The following is a 20861-nucleotide window of genomic DNA, read 5'->3' as shown; positions in this document are numbered from 1 at the left end:
GGACAGGGATATCCTACAGGAGGATCTGGATGACCTTGTAAACTGGAGTAATAGTAATAGGATGAAATTTAATAGTGAGAAGTGTAAGGTGATGCAGTTAGGGATTAATAACAAGAATTTTAGTTATAAACTGGGGACGCATCAATTAGAAGTAACGGAGGAGGAGAAGGACCTTGGAGTATTGGTTGATCATAGGATGACTATGAGCCGCCAATGTGATATGGCTGTAAAAAAAGCTAATGTGGTCTTGGGATGCATCAGGAGAGGTATTTCCAGTAGGGATAAGGAGGTTTTAGTACCGTTATACAAGGCACTGGTGAGACCTCACCTGGAATACTGTGTGCAGTTCTGATCTCCCATGTTTAAGAAGGATGAATTCAAACTGGAACAGGTACAGAGAAGGGCTACTACGATGATCCGAGGAATGGAAAACTTGTCTTATGAAAGGAGACTCAAGGAGCTTGGCTTGTTGAGCCTAACTAAAAGAAGGTTGAGGGGAGATATGATTTCTCTCTATAAATATATCAGAGGGATAAATACCGGAGAGGGAGAGGAATTATTTAAGCTCAGTACCAATGTGGACACAAGAACAAATGGATATAAACTGGCCACCAGGAAGTTTAGACTTGAAATTAGACGAAGGTTTCTAACCATCAGAGGAGTGAAGTTTTGGAATAGCCTTCCAAGGGAAGCAGTGGGGACAAAAGATCTATCTGGCTTTAAGATTAAACTCTATCAGTTTATGGAGGAGATGGTATGATGGGATAACATGGTTTTGGTAATTAAATATTCATGGTAAATAGGCCCAATGGCCTGTGATGGGATATTAGATGGGGTGGGATCTGAGTTACCCAGGAAAGAATTTTCTGTAGTGTCTGACTAGTGAATCGTGTCCATATGCTCAGGGTTTAGCTGATCGCCATATTTGGGGTTGGGAGGGAATTTTCCTCCAGGGCAGATTGGAAGAGGCCCTGGAGGTTTTTCGCCTTCCTCTGTAGCATGGGGCACTGGTCACTTGCTGGAGGATTCTCTGCTCCTTGAAGTCTTTAAACCATGATTTGAGGACTTCAATAGCTCAGACATAGGTGAGAGGTTTTTTGCAGGAGTGGTAGGTGAAATTCTGTGGCCTGCATTGTGCAGGAGGTCAGACTAGATGATCATAATGGTCCCTTCTGACCTAAATATCTATGAATCTATGAATCTATGAAATTATTTCACATTTGGGGACAACATATACCTTCAAATCAGCGGCACTGCTATGGTTACCTGCATAGCCCCACAGTATGCCAACATTTTTATGGCTGACTTAGAACAACGCTTCCTCAGCTCGCATCCCCTAATGTCTCTACTCTACTTGAGCTACATTGATGACATCTTCATCATCTGGACCCATGGAAAAGAAGCCCTTGTGGAATTCCAGCATGATTTCAGCAATTTCCATCCCACCATCAACCTCAGCCTGGACCAGTCCACACAAGAGATCCACTTCCTGGACACTACAGTGCTAATAAACAATGGTCACATAAACACCACCCTATACTGGAAACCTACTGACCGCTATACTTACCTACATGCCTCCAGCTTTCATCCAGACCACACCACACGATCCATTGTCTACAGCCAAGCTCTACGATACAACCGCATTTGCTCCAACCCCTCAGACAGAGACAAACACCTACAAGATCTCTATCAAGCATTCTTAGAACTACAATACCCACCTGCTGAAGTGAAGAAACAGATTGACAGAGCCAGAAGAGTACCCAGAAGTTACCTACTACAGGACAGGCCCAACAAAGAAAATAACGGAACACCACTAGCCATCACCTTCAGCCCCCAACTAAAACCTCTCCAGCGCATCATCAAGGATCTACAACCTATCCTGAAGGATGACCCATCAGTCTCACAGATCTTGGGAGACAGGCCAGTCCTTGCTTACAGACAGCCCCCCAAACTGAAGCAAATACTCACCAGCAACCACACATCACACAACAAAAACACTAACCCAGGAACCTATCCTTGCAACAAAGCCCATTGACAACTGTGTCCACATATCTGTTCAGGGGACACCATCATAGGGCCTAATCACATCAGCCATGCTATCCGAGGCTCGTTCACCTGCACATTTACCAATATGATACATTCCATCATGTGCCAGCAATGCCCCTCTGCCATGTACATTGACCAAACCAGACAGTCTCTACGTAAAAGAATAAATGGACACAAATCAGACATCAAGAATTACAACATTCGAAAACCAGTTGGAGAACACTTCAAGCTCCCTGGTCACTTGATTACAGGCCTAAAAGTCGCAATATTACAACAAAAAAACTTCAGAAACAGATTCCAATGAGAGACTGCTGAATTGGAATTAATCTTCAAAATGGACACCATTAAATTAGGTTTGAATAAGGACTGGGAGTGGATGTGTCATTACACAAAGTAAAACTATTTTCCCATGTTTATTTCCCCCCGCTACTCTTCCTCACATGTTCTTGTCAACTGCTGGAAATGGCCCATCTTGATTATCACTACAAAAGGTTTTTTCTCTCTCCTGCTGGTAATAGCTCAACTTAACTGATCACGCTCATTATAGTGTGTATGATAAAACCCATTGTTTCATGTTCTGTGTATATATATATATATATATATCTTCCTACTGTTTTTTCCACTGCATGCATCTGATGAAGTGGGTTTTAGCCCACAAAAGCTTATACTCAAATAAATTTGTTAGTCTCTAAGGTGCCACAAGTACTCTTGTCCTTTTTGATGTTTGGAAGGCAGTATTTGTAGTGGTTGCTGGAATAAATAAACTCTTAGCTGTTCAACCTGTGCTGCCTCATAACTAGAGCTGGGCAGGAAATGGTTTTCCCATCCCACAAATATTTTTGAGAGCTTGGTTGAAAAAATTGGGAATTGTTTCTCCTGTGAAAATTTTTGAACAGAAAATTTCATTTTGTTAGAAATTTCCTTGGAAATTTCCAATTTTTTGACAAAATGATTCAAAATGGATTTTATTTATTTTAATCTTTTTTTTTTGTTGCAAAAGTGTGGTTGGGTGTTTAAAAAGGCAGTTTTCATCAGATAAAAAAATCTCCACCTGCCCTCCAGTCCTGGGCTTTGTGTGTTTTTCCCAGCCTAACCTCTTATTCACCCTCTTTCTCACATACCTCTTCTCATTTTGACTAAAATATCGAAAAACCTCACTGAACCCTCTTGACAAGCCTCACTCCCAAACCCTACTAGGGAAAAATGTGATATTAGAGTGATGGGTGTGGAAGGTAGATAGCAGTTGTGATGCTGGCAGACCAGGTTCCAGCTCATGTGAAAGCCCCAAGGCCTCAACTGAACACTGACAAATGCACAGCTGGAAAACAGCCTGTCTCACCTATGTGTTAGTATTGGTGAAGAAGGTATTAGATTTATAACAATGCGTTTAGACTTTATGAAATGCCTGTAAGTTGCTGCATACATTAATCTGACTTATAATATCTGTTTTCCATGTTAAGTATTTGCTCTGAAACTGTAAACCCCGACAGTCAGGAGAGAAGCATTACCACATGTGGAATACTAGTTTGCCACAAGAGGTATTTCCTGCCCAACAAAAGAAGGCCCACAGACACCAGACAAGCTATTGTGGAATATCAGAGGACATTAGACTTTGCTGATTTGCCCTTCCCGGCCCCCCCCTCCGCCCCCCGCCGTACACCCATGAAGAGGTGACGTGCATGAGGACTCATCCTAGCAGCTTGAACTCTGGGGAAGGGAATAAAAACCCTGACAGGCAGACATTGGATCTCTATGCTGCTTGGATTTTGGAAGGGCAAAATTTCTAAGCATAAGCAAAGGATCCCCAGCTGCTTAGCCTGGGTTAGTCCTAGAGGACATATAGAGCTTGCATACTACAGCAGCCTCCATTACTTTTTGGAATCTAAGACTGTAACTCATTTGTGTGTGTATGTTTACCTGCTTTAGTCTTGTAAACAACTCTCATTTCTTTTTCTTAGTTAATAAATCTTCAGTTAGTTTATTATTGGATTGGCTATGAGAGTTGTCTTTGGTGTAGGATCAAAGGTGCAATTGACCTGGGGTAAGTGACTGGTCCTTTGGGACTCAGTGTAATCTGAATGATGATGTGATTTTTGGTGTAAGGGACTGTCTGTCACAAGGCAAGTTTATCTGGGTAACGAGATAGATTGGAGCACCCAAGAGGACTGTCTGTGACACCATGGTTAAGCTGTTAAAATGCCTGAGCATTTACGCTTGATACTTGGTAAGTGAAATCTGAGTATAGAATTCACAACCAGTTTGGGGATTGTGCCTTGCTTCTTAACAGTCTGATCTGAGGTTGGTATTCATTCTCCTGAGCCACTCCAGACAACTTGATAGCAGTACTGCCAATCCCAAGCATTCAAAAAAAAATCACATGAATTATTTTGCATTTTTGAATTAACTGAAAAAGTAGGGAAAAAATCATTTGAGGTCCACCTAAACATTTATTCAACCCAAAATCTGATGTTTCATTTTGCTTCTGGGGGCTTGTCATACTTTTGTTTTTAAATTGAAGTGAAGTTTGCAATGAAAAACCATTTCAAATTGAAGAATTGAAAGATTTCATGTTGAAAATATTGAAACAAAATGTTTAGATTTTTTTCCAGATTTCTTCTTTTTTTTTTTTTGGCCAAACAACTTGGTGAATTCAATCTGAATTCCCAAAATGTTTGGATTGACCTGAAGCTGCATTTTTTAATCAAAAAAGAGTTTCAGCTGAAAAAGGTTGCCCAGCTCTAAGTTGGAGTTCTTTTTGTTCTCTTTCTGGTTTGAACCCTTAGGGTGCACTCAGTTCACATTTTACAGCTTTTCCCATGTAAACTAAAATGTTGGAGGAGTGGTTAAATGAAAGCTGAGAGTCTCATGATACCAGCTATTGAGCTTAAAAAAACCCACACCAAAAATCACAAGACTTGGCAACACTGAGATGGATCAACATTTCAGGAGCCGTTCCCTGGAGAAAATTACCGCCATCTCATGGGTTCAATACCCTCACACAAACTGTTATGCCTGAATTGCCCTTTTGGGACTGATTGGAAATGCAGGAAACAATTCCTTGAGGGTTGGGAGACACCAAAGTCTGTTGAAGATGACAGATCAGTCTTGCAGGAACACACCATCTCATTCATATCATCACTGGAAGCACTTCAGTTTAAAAAAAAATAAACTGCTTTTTTATTTCATACCCAGATCACTGATAACAACACTTCCTTAGCTTGCTGTAGTAATAATAACTTGGTACTTCACTCGTTGTTTAGTGATACAGTAGGACCTCAGAGTTACAGACACCTCGGAAATGGAGGTTGTTTGTAACTCTGAAATGTTCGTAACTCCGAACAAAACTTTATGGTTGTTCTTTCAAAAGTTTACAACTGAACATTGACTTAATGCAGCTATGCAGAAGAAAAATTCTGCTTTTAACATCTTAATTTAAATTAAACACAGAAACAGTTTCTTTGCCTTGTCAAAGCTTTTTTTTAAACTTTCCCTTTTTAAAAAAAAGAGTTTACATTTAACACAGTACTGTGTTTCCTTTTTTTGTCTCTGCTACTGCCTAACTGCATATTTCCTATTGCAAATGAGGTGTGTGGTTGACCGGTCAGTTCATAACTCTGGTGTTTGTAACTCTGAGGTTCTACTGTAGTCTGGCAGGACTGGCAGTGTCACACCAACTACACAAAAGACATGTATTTCATTGGAACAAATGATAGGGACTTTGAAATTTCCTGCTCCTGTTACTGTTTCTGTGTGGTGAAGCCATGAGTGCTGGGACAGAAAACTGTATGCTCCTAGAATCAGTCTACAATTGTAAAAGTGTTGCCTATTTTACAAAAAATGTACACAAAGTCCTATTTCCCTGAACACCCGCAGAAACAAAGAACTGCTCAGAAATTTCCAACTCTGTCACTCCAGTGAGCTCTGGACCCAAGAAACTCTGTCCCTCTGCTTCCCCTCAGGATCACATTCACAGCTGTTTCTTCAGGCCTTCTGCTTCCAACGCACATAGCCTACAACCAACATTCTATTCCATCCATTTGTGCCACAGGGAATCCCTGAGTCCATAAGCTTAGTTCTATTCTGATATGCAGCCATTTGCCTTGGGTGGACCCTACAACCCCTAGCTGTTTTACTATACAAGTGGAGGGGGGTTGATTGCTCCTTCTGTTCAGCCTGAAGGAGGGTGCTTTCAGGCACACCCACTGGTTTTGTGAGTTCTGTGATGGTCTTTGGATCAAAGGCCAGGTCTACACTAGAAACTTTTGCCCATATGAATTAACCAAGTTTGAATTAGGTGCCCTGCACTCTTAATGTGAATAAAATACGCTCTGACCATCGAGGCTAAGTGCCACAAACCCAGGCGCCAACTTTCCCCAGTGCCAATGGGTGCTCGCACCCTCCTAGCCCTGCCCCAACTCCGCCCCCTCACTGCCCCTATTGGACCCCTCCCCAAATCCCTGCCCAGGCCCCGCCACATCCCCCAGCCACATTCCCGCCACATTCCCCCTCCTCCCCACCTCGTGAAACAGCTGTTTCGCGGCACAAGCACTGGGAGATGGGGGGGGAAAGCAGGCACGCGGTGCCCTCACAGAGGAGGTGGAGGCAGAGCAGAGGTGAGCTGGAGTCGGGGGCAGGGTGGGGAGCTGCCGGTGGGTGCAGAGCACTCACCAATTTTTCTCTGTGGGTGCTCCAGCCCTGGAGTCAGCGCCTATGGCCACAAGCACTTTAAAGTTCCCACACACGAAAGAATCTTGGTTGTTAAACTACCATCAGAAAGACCACACACAGAACTGCATGGAACTCAGTGAATCCTCCTGGAGAGGAATGACTGAGCTGACCTATCTAGGGATCTGAGTCCATCTATCTATTTACAGCTAGATATCTGTCATGGAGGCCTCACTACAATGATTTAGGAAAGATGAAAAAGCATAAAAAAACCCAAGTGTGAAATCATTCTGAGAAACGTGTTCTAAACAACAGCATATGGTCACTAAAAATAGTTTTCAAATAAATTCATAACATAAGACGTCCTGGGCTTAACAGGGGATTAGCTAGGGTGTCATTTTTTCCTCAATCATATCCGTGATTAACAAGGGCTTAACTTTTGGGTAAAACCTATAATTTGAGTGACTCTCTCTGTATCTCTGCTGGACAGGAAGGAGAGACTCCTGCTTGGATAACCTACTCCACTCAGTAAACTCTACAGGCAGCAGCTCAAATGCTCTGCAAGCAAACCTGCTTTTTAATCGGCTCGTGTTGGGTTCTGAAGCAGATTTTTTTAAAATAACTTGTGTGGAGCTGAGGATCTGCAGGGCTGTTCTCTCTCATCAGAGCATGTGGTGAGGAGCTGCATGGATTGCTGCTGGGTCCTGACGCTTCTGGCCTGCGAAGGTTGCTAGTGATTCTTCATTTTTTTCATCCACTTTGCCCTGTGGTGGTGTCTCCTACAACCTCGCTCCTGGCAATTGTTGCAACAGCAAAGGCATAACTATTTTACTTCTCTGCTATTCAGTGAGCTATCCCTTAGAAGACGGAAGCTAATGTGGAAGCTACAGTGCTTGGCAATTTTGCTAATTTTCATCTAGTGATCACTGCTGGCCATCATTCATGGTGGAAACCTACTGATGTTGGTCAGCTGATAAGGGCATCACAAGGAAATCTAAAGTTCAGTGGACATTCTTTTCAGCAACTCACTCCTTGGGCCTGACTCTGTTCCTCCTTAAGTCAATGGGAGCTTGACACTGACTTCACTGGGACCCACAGTCATGAATAGCTGGTTTCAAAGACACCTTCAAGTCCCTGCAACTCAAGATTCTTTCTGTTTGCAGATGCTATCAGACTGATAAAAACAATGAGGAGTCTGGTGGCACCTTAAAGACTAACAGATTTATTTGGGCATAAGCTTTCAGGGTAAAAAACCACTTCGGCCCAAATAAATCTGTTAGTCTTTAAGGTGCTACCGCACTCCTCATTGTTTTTGTGGATACAGACTAACACAGCTACCCCTCTGATATAAGACTGATGTATCCGCAAAATGAACTTTAGGGGCACAGACCCAGCAATGCTAGAAAACTCTTTGCATGGTACCTTCTGCCATACCAGGCTACAGTAAGATTACCTCCAAGGGATGAACCTTTTCCTATCTAGGAGCCAAATCCTGAGGTCGTTATTCTATGGGAGCTGAGGATGATAATAGTCACTCTTCCTATAGATTTTGAAATATTTTTGACATCTTCTGTGTGAATAGCCCAATAAATGTAATGTATCAGAGCGACATGGAGTTACCTCTGTGCCTGTCATAGACAGTGGCTTAATGTATTATTGTTAATCCCATTAGTTAGTTGGAAGTGTTTTAGACTCATTAGATGACTGTTACAGGTTTAAAGGGAAAATTCTGACATAAACAGTAGTCCCACAAACAAGGGCAATCCAGAGCTTGCCAAATCAAGCCCATGAATTTAAAAGGAGATTCAGATGTGGAAAGGAATAGATTCATTTTGATCCAAACCTTTCAAACTGCAGCATCTGCAAACTTAGGCACACTGGAAAATCACAAACGTTTTAAAAGCAAATAAATTGCAATGGTTCACACAGCCCTTCACCCTCTGTTAATAGAGGAGGGATTTACATTCATAACACCAACTATGTGAATGAGTTGAAATAATCACACTTTGTTTGTTTAAAGGAGTACTTGTGGCACCTTAGAGACTAACCAATTTATTTGAGCATGAGCTTTCGTGAGCTACAGCTCACTTCATCAGATGCCGTAAACGGTACATCTGATGAAGTGAGCTGTAGCTCACGAAAGCTCATGCTCAAATAAATTGGTTAGTCTCTAAGGTGCCACAAGTACTCCTTTTCTTTTTGCGAATACAGACTAACACGGCTGTTACTCTGAAACCTTTGTTTGTTTAGTTTTCAATCCTTAAATATAAAAGCTCCTCACAAACCTGGTGGTTAAGTATCATCACTGCTTTGCATATGAGCAAACTGAAGCACTTAGCAAATAACTTGGATAAGTGACTTGCCCAAGGTTACAAAGTGAGTCAGTGATCTTACCTCTGAGATAGTGTGAACTGTGACTGTTAGTGATTTAGTGTCTATACGCACTGGAGGTTTGCACTGGTGCAGCTACACGGATTACTGGAACTAGGACAAACCCACAGGGTAGACAAAGCCCAGGTAAAGAGCATAACTGGGTACAGGTCTCACTTCCCCATTCTCATTTTCTTTGGCTTTGATGATGAAGGATCAGATTCTGCTTTCACTGGCGTTAGTCTGGATTTACACAAGTGTAACTGGGAGCAGATTCTAGCCCCATGGCTCTCTCCCTTTAACAAGATTGCGTCAGTTTTGACATTGATTAGGAAGCTTTCAGGTTTCAGGACTAGCCAACAAAAGATCTGAGGGTGGGAGTGCGGTGAAGCCATGAATAGGCTACTGCAGCCGCATCTCTCTGAAACCAGTGTTTTAAAATCTCCAATCAGGCCTCACTCAAGAGTTGTTTTAACCAAGGTTTATATTCTAATGTCCTTCTGTAGCAGGTGGATTCTTCACACAGTATATTTTAACTCTTTATGTTCCTTTGGCTCCTTTTGGTATTGTGGATCATGGGGTGCTCTTGAAATGCTTCATGCATAGAGAGGGCTTTTCTGGCCTGTTTTTGACATGTTTTCCTTCATGTGTCTCAGCAGGGCTAGCTTGTTACCACAAATCTACCTCTGATGTTATTCCTGTGAAACACAGACTCCTGGGGGCTCTAGATTCACATTTATGTTTCAATAGCTGTGGGCCTGATTATGATGATTCATAGATTTTTAAGGCCACAAGGGATCATTATTATTATTTATTATTTGTATTGTGTGAGCATTTAGGAGCTTTAGTCATGGACCAGGCCCCACTGTGCTAGGCACTGTACAAAACACAGGACAAAAAGACACCATCAAAGAACTTACAATCCAAGCAGTACAGCAGGTTTCACTGAACCGGCATTGTCTGATGGAACAACATTCCACTGGAAAATCTTTGAATGATCATCTGATTTCCTGGATAGCACTGGCCATAGAATTTTGCCAAACGATTCTTGCACCTAGCCCAATGATTCTGTGGTGCATTCATCATCCACAACTCTCACTGAATTATGAAAGGTGTTGAGGGTGCAGAGTAATTTGCTGGACACAGCCATTAGTGCTTCTTCTGACATACATAATTCTACAATGGTCTCAGTGGACACCTCTCACGTGCTAAAGTGCTCACACAGTGCTTTTCATTTGCAGTTTTCAAAGTGTTTTGCAAAGCTGGGCAAGGATCCATTAATCCACTTTTACAGAGACTGATGTGCAGAAAGGTGAAATGTCTTCTCCAAAGGCACACAGCAAGTCCATAGTAGAACCAGGAACAGAACCCACTGGTCCACCTGCCACACGATAGTGTTCCTTTTTGATGTGAGCAACTTTGCATCAGTGGACTCAGCATTTTTCTTCATGATACATATTAGCTGATTTTTAACTTTACCCTTTTAGGAATATTTCTAAGCTGTGGCCATTGTTTTTGTAGACTGATTTGAAATATGGTTTTCCATGTACTAGACAACTGCAATGCTGAACCTGCAGGCCTTCCAGGGTAGCATTGTACAAGTGTAACACTGACAGACGCTGGTCGCCGCGGGTGGGATTGAACCAGTGACCTCTGGAGCTTAGTGCATGAGCCAAAAGCCAACTGCCTGTTAGCGAAGGCCGTAGCGCAGACTCATTAATTGCTTTCTCTCTCTAAGTGGTCTTGGTGCCACTACATGGGACAGAACACCACACCCAGAAGGTGTGGGGGTTACATACTTCCCCTAGCTGAGGAAGCATGTCCCATGCTTCAGAGTCTTCCCAGTTGAAATCCCGGACGAGCCCCCACTTGTAATGCCAATAGACCCTGGTTGTCAGTGGGCAGGATTGAACCTGGGACCTCTAGAGCTTAGTGCATGAGTCTCTACCACATGAGCTAAAAGCCAACTGGCTGTTAGCTAAGGCTGTAGAGCAAACTCCTTAATCTCTCTTTTTAAGTGGTCTCGGTGCCACTAAATAGGACAGAACACCACACACAGGTGGTGTGTGGGTTACACAAGCTCCAGATAACCAGCAAAGGCATCTGTCTCCTCTGGACTTAACATTCAGGGCCAAATTTTCTGTTGGTGTAAAGGGGCACAGCCCCAATGACTTCAACAGAGTTGCACCCATTTACAATAGCTGAGAATTTGGTCCTCAGAGCATATTTCCCCAGTGCTGAAAAGTTTATGGTGGTTTCCTTTTATTGATTACAAGGTTGCTCTAGCATTACTGTCTGGGGCGTTTGCAGGGCCCATGTCTTCAAGCATCCAAACTTGCTGAGGGACCTCAATACATAAGGCAGTGTTGCACAAAGCGTAGCCTATTTTGAGTGGAGTTGGGAAGCTAACATTTACGCCCGAGAGGACCAACAATCCTGAGAGGGCTGGCTGATTCCAGTTAATCAATAGCTCTGATCTGTATTGGGCAGTTGGGGCAAACACAAGAAATAAGGCTCATAGCCTCCTCCTTACCCCAGGAAATTGGGGGCACTAATTTTATATTGCACATAGCCCTTGCTGACATAACATGAGCATGGGGCCAATTGTTAGAGTCTGATCCTGCAAATGCATGAATTTAATGAGACTACTCATCAAGTGCCTAAGCATTTGTAGGATTGGGCTCTTGTTCTGCAAAATGTCTGCTCCTGCCATAAAGAGCAAAAAGCTAAATACTTTCCACTGTGCCTCCTTAAAAACCATTTCAAAGCCTTGTTCTAATTTAAAAAGGGACTACATAAAAATGGGGCAATTTCCCTGGACAGATCTGCTCCCTGTGCGTCTGCTGTGCCATCCCTCCTGCTTTTAGTGACAAATATATATTTTTATAATTTCTGATTCCCATTAGTCCTGCGGAGACAACGTGACTATGAGAGAGTGAGCTGGATTCTATTTCCTTTCACCCATTATCAACAGCACTGCTAACCAAGTTCTCAGTGCAGGCCCAAATGTACCCCTGTATAACCTGACTAGATGGTGTGTCTAGTAAGACACCTGTACTGCCTATAGGTTCCTGGGATATCCCTTTCCCGAGAAGCACACCACATTTTAGCCAGGTGCCCACAACATCTCCAGGGCATGTTGAAATGTACAATTCTCATCTGATGTGGGGTGATATTTAATGAGGTGTTCAAGAACACACTTCATAGGTTTTTTTTCCCTTCCTCTGTACAAACAAATATAAGAGTTTGGGAGGAAGAGTACTGGGCCCCCTGACACCTGCGGCAGACCTAGAGAAATCAATTCTCTTTCTTCCATATGTGAGCAACATTTTACTAAATAAAAGATAACAGATGTATCGGTGAGATTCTCTGTATTTGAACTGTAGTGCCCACTCTTGGCAATAAAAATCTATATCACAGCACAGCTGAATTCTCCAGGACTATAGCAAAAGAATGATGCTATTCACAACTAGTCTGTACTGTTACTCTCTCATGAACAGTTTCTGAGGGGAAAATAAGTGAACAGACATTTTAAGGACCTTTCCTTGACTTCAGAGGTTTATCTGACGTCTGAGAGGTTATGGTAAGAACCAGAACCATTATGACTCACTTGTTCCTAATCAAAATGCTGGGAGCATGAAAGGTTGTTCAGTTGTACAGAGACTGAACTGTGTCTTCTTACAAGAGAAAAATAATACACACCCAAGGAAGCACTTAAATAATTGATGTATTTTGCTTTTATCTGCATGTAGCAATGACAGTAAATCTATGTACCTCGCACTAATGGATAGCATCGGTATATCAATAATTGCTAATATGAAAGAAACTGAAGGCAGTGCACTTGTCCTGAAGTGGCTGATCCTTCTTTTGTCTTTATATACTCATGTCACAATAGTCTCGGAAAATTAATGGAATAAATTTAAAAATTCTGTTCACTAATTGATTCATTTTGATCTCAGCACTTTAAAATGCACAAGCACATTTTGGGTGGAATTCAGTCCAGTCTGACAGTGAATTATTTTAAACATTTCTGCAACTCTGACAGTTTCTGTGTCTCATATGCTATATTGAAAAGACAAAATGAAACTTCTTTCTATAGGCTGTTGTCTTCTGCCCATTTAACATTCTATTCTGAACCAATGAAACACTGTAGTCATACGGGAACCTAACATAAGTCACAAGCCTCTGTGTTACAGAAGTAAAAACTCAATGTTTAGACCCTGAAAAGCTGCCTAGTTCTTTCTAATTCAGAAATATGAGTTCTACTATTAAATGAAGTTTATTGTTAAAAAGTTACATTGGCCAGTTCATATCCTGCTACTTAAAATCAAAAGGACATATTCAACAATTTTCTCTGTAACGCTTATCTGACCTGAACAATTATGCAACTGTTCCTACTACATTCTTGTGTAGGCTGAAAGTCGTGTAGAAATTTTGGCATTCATTTACTGTAACTATAAACTTTAATTTGTAAGATTGTTTATTAGGCGTATACGTTCCAAAAGGTTGTTACAATTATTTTATATAAGATTAACGTTGTAATGTGGCTAGACAATACAGACCTATTTATAGTACAGAGTAAATACATACACACACACACACACTGTGCTATAAATAAATCTGTATTGTCTAGCCACTTTACAATGTTAATCTTAAATATATTACTGTAACTTTTTTGCAAGTCTATTGTCTAGGCCCATTCAACATGAGTCTTAAAAATACGAGGTCAAATGTTGGCCTCAATTACACCATACAATTCTCATCGGAATCAGTAGGGTGGTATTTGGACCATCATGTTGTAATCATATTGTAACAGAGACTTTTCTATTCATGTTTTATACCCTTATTTACAGAGATTTTATTGATAAAGTTTTAATCTTCCAAATAGTGCTGGAAAAAAATGTTACCATCAAGGGAATTATTTGGTCTTCCCCAAATCCATTAACATGAGACAAACTGTCAGCAACTAGAATATTAAAAATAGTTTAATAACCACATACAGTGCAATAGTGATACTTATGACTCTACACATGCACAGCACAAAATCCAGGAAATCACATGTGGTGTCCACAGGTTTGGCTACCACCCAGCTATCTCTGCCCCGTATCAGGGAGAGTGAAAAGAGCATGGGTCAGCCATGATGTCTGGTACAGGAGGTAGTGAGTGGACTGGAGACGTTGCCAAGATGACTGGAGAAGGAGGGGAGAATATGAGAACGATGGTGAGGAAACCAAACCTCCTGCTCTGAACAGCCTGCAAGTGCAGGAAAGTTTCAGAGCTGCATCAAGATCCAAACTTTACAGCTCGACCCATCTCTGATATTTATTCCCTTCTTCATCCAACAACTCCCATCCTCCCTCCCCTCAAAAAAACAACCCCAAACCCATAAAGCTACACACTATCAACAACTTTCTGCAAAGGAAACATCCTGGGCCCTTGCAATTGCAAAGATAATTCAGATATAAGCAACTTTCACACCCATCATGCCTTGCATGCCGAATATCAGTTTCATCATTAATATCAGATGCCAGCTAAATATTGTCAGTGTTGTCCTGAAATATCCCTGTTCAACTCTGAGTCCTTAATAAGCACATATAGCTCAAGCTGTTAAAGTCAAGGCCAACTTTGCTGAAGAAAGGAAGCTATTCTGGTATGGTATCAGCCCATTGATAAGGTAAGCAAGACATTTTCATCTTCATAGACTTCTGCTCTGCCTTCATACAATGATAGCGACCTTCTGCTGGCATAGGAAATTGCCCATGGTACAGCTTATGCTGAACTAAAATATTCATATTTTTACCCTTTTTTTTTAATATTGCCCCTTCCCTGAAGTGGAAACAATGAGAGAGGGGGAAAATGGTTCATCCACTTTCCCCCCTCTTCACCTCCACTTTTAAAGCAAGAACCTGGTCTCTGACTCTCTGCCATCACAAGCCAGTCAAACTAAATTATTCCACTATAAATATGAGAAGACAAATACTTGCAATGACAAAATACAAGTAGTGTTTTTAAATGGAACACTTTTATTTAACAAAAGCCTTGGCACAGAATCGCTCCAATGTCCCCACAAGAATTTCCTTTCATGCAGAAAATCTAGCAAATGTTTACATTATGTATACAAAGGCAGAAAACAAAAAGGCTAAGAAATGTCTTCCTACCACATGCCGCAGACTCCTGTGCAGCAAAGTTTGACCTAGCTATGTGTGTTAAGGAACGACACCTTTTCAGCTATAGGCAGCATACACAAGGCACTGATTTTGAAAATAAAGTGCAGAGAGTATGTATTTTCTCTCAGTAAAGGACCCATCTTTATTACATTCAGCTGTCTTTTCTGCAGCCCCTTGCCATTTGAAAAGGTTAATCGATGTGTTAACATAGTGCATATACAGGGCAGTTGTTTCAGGAACTGTTCCCAGAAATTCTTGCTTAGAGGCTCCAGAGCACAAATTGTGATCCTGTCATTTTGACAGAATCAGACTGCTTCCCTGATTAGCTAAAGGCAGTCTCATTTATTTTTCATGCCTTTATTAAGAAAACGTAACTTCGTAGGCTAGCCACCCAATAGCAGCTACCCGAGTACATTTTGTAACTAAGAGCTTGCAGAACTCTGCTGATGCATGAGATTTCTTCCCCTGCAATGGCTCAGACTCCCTTCAAAACCGAGCGGGTTTGTGTGTGACTTTGCAATCTGAGAACGTGAAGGACACTGTGGTAAATATATACGTAGTCGGCAGGACACTGTGGTAAATATAAATCTGGCACTTACCCACAACCAGTCCCTCGCAGTCTGACATCATGTGAACAGTTCTCTTCAACCGTACGTAGAAAAACCACAGGAAAATACAAACTCAGTTTCTTCTGTTAGGGTAAGCAGAGGAAAAAATATCTAACCCTTCTCCTATAATGTACATCTACCCACCCAGGGAGTTGTAGCAACAATCCCGTCTTTGCCTTCTCATTATGGGATGTAAAGATAAGAATGTGCTTTTGTGCCAAAAGAGCATGCTATTGGTGGATAAATTTGTTGTCATCCCTCCCCTCCACAGAGTTTCCTCTTTAATGTCACAGAGGCAAATTACACAGCTTGAAAGGCCATAGAATATTTATGAAACTGCTTTTAAGCGCTAAGCTGAAAATCTGTATCGAACAAACTGGCTAATTGCTGTGAGGTGAAGTTTGTGGCGGGAGCTGCAGTGCTAGGACAGTAGTTTTCAACCTTTCTCCATGTGCGGACCCCTAAAAAATGTCAAATGGAGGCGTGGACCCCTTTGGAAATCTTAGACATAGTCTGTTGACCCCCAGGGTCAAAGGACCACAGGTTGAAAACCACTGTCCTAGGGCATTCCTAGTTCTCTGCTGAGTTAGTGTCATTCCTGAGATACACTGTGTAGCTTTTGCCTTGGTATATATCTAGATCTATGGACTAGCTATGGGCCTGAACAAAGAGGGAAAGCTCCTCAGAGCTGAACAGTCCTGTTCTTAGACTCCACAGGAGTCCTGCCTCTTTTCACAACATTCTAAACACTACAGAGGAGCAGATGCTATTCCTGCTCCATCCCCTTTGCACTTCTGGGGAGCTCCTGGTGTAGGGGAGTTGCCTGGAAGGCGAGGCAGAAAGCCACATATACTCTCCCCAGGTGCATGCTGAGCGTATAGATATACATATGTACATATATGTACGTATATATATACTCTTCCCAGGTGCATGTCAAATGTGTGACGTCAATGATTCAGGAGCCCTTGCTTTTCTTGAGTATGGTGCACAGTGACACACCAGACTGCCCTTTGCCATGCACCTCAGAAAGTGCCCAGGACAGGCCTCTCTCCAGTTATTGTCCTGGATTGTCCTCTCCTGAAAACACCCTACAGAGGGGAAGCTAGGTGAGGAAATTCCTGCTCTGCATTCGGTCATTGTTATTTCATTGGAGTGGGTGGAAAAGGGACTTGCCCCGGAACTTTGAGAGACTAAGGGGAAGTGGAGAGGTCCTGTGCCTCTGCACAGGCTCTGGCCCTGATGGCCCTTTCTCATTCCTGGTCACTGGCATGAAGCTTAATTGGAGATGCTCTACCAGGGAGTGTCCCAGGCTGTGGCAACCTGTAGGTCTCCTGGTGGAGCTACAAGACGGTTATTCAGTGAGGGGACACTCACATGGATGGCAGCTGTGCAGACATGATAATAAAGTTGCATCCTGCATTCTATTTTCCAGGGATGCTCTACAGGGCTGGAGAGAGAGGCTATGTGCCCCCTCTGGGCCCTGTCCATTCTTCTACTCCCTCCTCCACATAAGCCCCAAACTCAGAGCACCCTCTGTCAGATCTGGAGGGAGAAGGACGACTCCACAGAAGTGACTGAGCCCCACTTCTGCACCAAGGGATAAGGGGAAGATCCATACATGGAAGAAACCTTCCAGGCACAGATCTGGGAGGGACAGTCTGGACCAGCTTTTGGAGCTTTGCTTTTTCTCCAGCTGTTGAGCATCAGAGCAGAGCTCTGTCTTGCACACTTTACAAAGGGCACAGCTGCTCTCCCCAACTTCTTGTGAAACTTCAGTGCACTTTTCACTACTTAAGTGTATTGGCCACACATGCATATACAGCCTTCTTAGCAAGGCACTTTGCACAGTTAGGTCCCGATCTTGCAAGTGCTTCCACTCAAGCTTAACTTTATGCATGTGAATAGCCCCATTGAAGTCAATGGAACTGCTCCCCTGAGTAAAGCTAAACATGAGTAAGTGTTTGCAGGATCAGGGACTTTGTGAAGAACTCTGTGCAAGAGGCTTATGCAGGACATACAATTATCCAAAAGGTCATAGCTTGGTCACATAAAAACAAATGTTCATTTTTACACTCATGACACTTATCCTCAAAGAGGGCTATTGCCCTCCCTGGTTTAAACTTTCTACTCCTAGCCATTTGGGCCATAAAGGTGTTTTGGGTTTTTTAATGGTTATAAGAATTTTTTTTCATGTGAAAACTATAATTCTCGCCACTCTCATCGTATTCAAAAAGGAGCAGAACCTTATTTACTCTGGGATTCTAGGGGGAGAGAGGAATCACCTTTTGATAGAGAGCAAAGGTGAAGTTATGAGTAAGGCTGGGTGTTCACCATGGCAAAAAGTGCAAGAGCCATAATTTGAGTTAAAGAATAAAAGGGAGTGGAAATCACAACACACATTTGAATAATTGTTAAGATAATATGAGAAAAGTGTTATTAAATAGGTATCAATAATGGCTCTAGGCTGTGATTTCCAAGGGACTGCAAGGGAGTCAGGCTCCATACAATTCAATGGGAGTTGGGTATCTGTCTATCTATCTTACAGCACACATCACTGTATTATCTAAGCACCTCCCACGTAAAATCTACAGCAATAGCAAAGTCCCTTAATGGAGTTCCTGGGCCACCCCCCCATTTACAGGGTTGGAGCTCTGCTTGGGGTCAGGGTTTTCTTGGTGGGATTTGGGGAAAATAAAAGGGCTGCTCAAATTGGGAGAGTCACTTATGATGGAAAGGCTTTCTCAGAGAGGAAGGTTTTGTAACATTTCCTAAAGATGATCAGACTCCGGATTCACCTGATCTCCTCTGGAAGGTTGTTCCAGAGCTGGTTCTCCCTCTGCTGCCTTGGAACAGCCCAACCTTAAAGCAGATAGAGAACAAAGCACCAAACTCCATATAGAATATGAGTTAAAAATGATAAAGTGCTAGAAAGCATGTTTTATGTGCCCTAGAATATGTTATCTATTCTTACATTATGTGGTTTAATGCTATTTAAAAAACTCAGATCATTCTTCTATGCTCTGCCAGAAAGGACATTCACAGAACATTTGTAAGAATTCATGGAGTCTTGAGCATGAGCAAGCTTCTGGCTCATGGTCTTATTCCAAAGTCATGGTCATTAAAACATACAGGGTAAAATAAATTTAAGCACCTAAGTGACCTAGGATCCCAAGTCCCATTGACTTTCAATGAGAAAGGGCCAAATTTACAAAGGTATTTGTAGATTTAGGCACCTAAAGGTGCAGATAGTCACCTAACAGAATTTACAAAAGTGCTTAAGTGAGTTAGACACCTCACTCCTAATGCCTTCAAATGGGAATGAGGTGCCCAATCTGTTTGAAAATTCCATTAGGTGCTTATCCACATCTTTAGGCAACTAAATACCTTCGAAAATCTGGCCCTTGGTGCCTAAATCACATAGGTGCTTATGAAAATTTTATCCACAGCCTTATGGAGACAGTTCTGCTATTCTTATGGTGGACAGGTTTTTTAGAAGAGGAAAGTTTGCAGAGTTTTCTAAAGATGGTCATTGATCAGGGCTCTGGATTCAACTCTCTCTTCAGGAAGTTTTTTCCACAGCCAGACTCCCTTGATTGAGCATGCTCTGTCCTGAGACCTCACACACTTCAAGTTGGGCTTTGTAAGCTTCATTGTCCCTGAAGAGGACAGCTATAACAATGGCTCACAGCTCAAAATTCCATCTTTAATGTACCTGGGGCTTGATCCATGAATTGCTTTGAAATTCTGAGGAGGGAGAAAATGGGGAGATCCCTCAGTGTGAAGAGAATTATCCTACAGCTGGGGAAGAGGATGGGGGGGGGGTGGAAAAAGAGATGGCTTGATTGTGAGAGGAGCAGAAATTCCCTCTTTATGGGATGGAAAGGGAGAATGGGGTTCTCTCATGCTGGAGGGGGTACTTCTTCACTGGGGAACAGAATCTATGGATCTTTCGTGATTTTTAAGAACAGGTTGGACAAACCCCTGTGAGGGATGATCTGGGTTTACTTGATCCTGCCTCAGGACAGTGGGCTGAACTTGATGACTTCTTGAATTCTATGATTCTATGAAACATATACATGTGTGACTTCACTCCCCGAGTGGTCCCATAGGTATAGGGGTTTGCAGGATTAGGCCCTTAGGCCTAGCTTATAGGTGGAATTTGCCCCATTTCCAGCCATGGATGTAGTTGTGCTGGTCCAAACCCCTCATGCAGCGGAGGAAGCTGTGACTGGCATTGGCTGGACCTCACACACCGCTGGAGTGTGGTAAGAGCAGCAGGGTTGGCACACTCTAGAATCACCCGTGAAAGGGCTCCGCTAATCGTGTCACTTATCTGGTGGTACAGATGAAGTGTTCTCATTCACTCTCCATTTCTCTCTCCTGGCAGAGGGAAATCACTGAGAGTGAGAATGATTTCCTGAGGTGATCAAGTCAGATCTAATTATTACATTTGCACTTGTCCATGAGCATCTTATAGTCCAATTCCGCAGACATTTATATCTCACATCTGTGTGATTTCCATGCTTTTTAAATAGAAAATGACTGAAATATGTTCCCTCCCTTCTAATTTATGCAAATCAGGTTGGAATATTTTTCGCTGTGTGAAGAGATTCCTGTCTATTAGGAAACAGGGGGTTGGGTGGGGAGATGGAAAGAAGCGGTCAGCTGAAATTAGTACATTTACATCAGCATATAAAATCAGACACTTAGAGCATAAAAAAAAAAAAAAAAAAAAGGTCAGTCCTGCAAGTTAAGTGTCCCCAGCTAATTTCCATGTATCAATCAGGCGCCTGTGAAGTAGATGGTCTATGCTCTCAACAGCAGAGGACACCGCTTTTTTCAAAGTTATGGATTCATTAATAAAAACATTTTTTGCCTGAACAAACATACTGGTTGTGGCCAGTGGGAAGACAAGGGGCCTGAATCTCCTGTCACCCGAGTATAAATCAGCAGTAATGCTACTGGAGTCACTTGAGTTACACTGTTGTAAAATGGTCCATAAACG

General features: G+C 42.3%; 1 protein-coding gene across 1 annotated transcript in view; it reads right to left on the bottom strand.

The window, feature by feature from the left end:
- EML1 (EMAP like 1) overlaps window positions 1-16020 on the bottom strand; it is a 199599-nt gene extending 183579 nt beyond the window's left edge. The window contains exon 1 of the mRNA XM_048855472.2: window positions 15848-16020. Coding sequence (XP_048711429.1) covers window positions 15848-15878 — 31 coding nt within the window. The 5' untranslated portion in view covers window positions 15879-16020. The remainder of the gene's footprint in view (window positions 1-15847) is intronic.
- Window positions 16021-20861: the final 4841 nt, after the last annotated feature.

This window comes from Caretta caretta, chromosome 6 (genome assembly GCF_965140235.1).
Source record: "Caretta caretta isolate rCarCar2 chromosome 6, rCarCar1.hap1, whole genome shotgun sequence".
In the NCBI taxonomy this organism is placed as follows: Eukaryota; Metazoa; Chordata; order Testudines; family Cheloniidae; genus Caretta; species Caretta caretta.
This window is presented reverse-complemented; position numbering and strand designations above follow the sequence as displayed.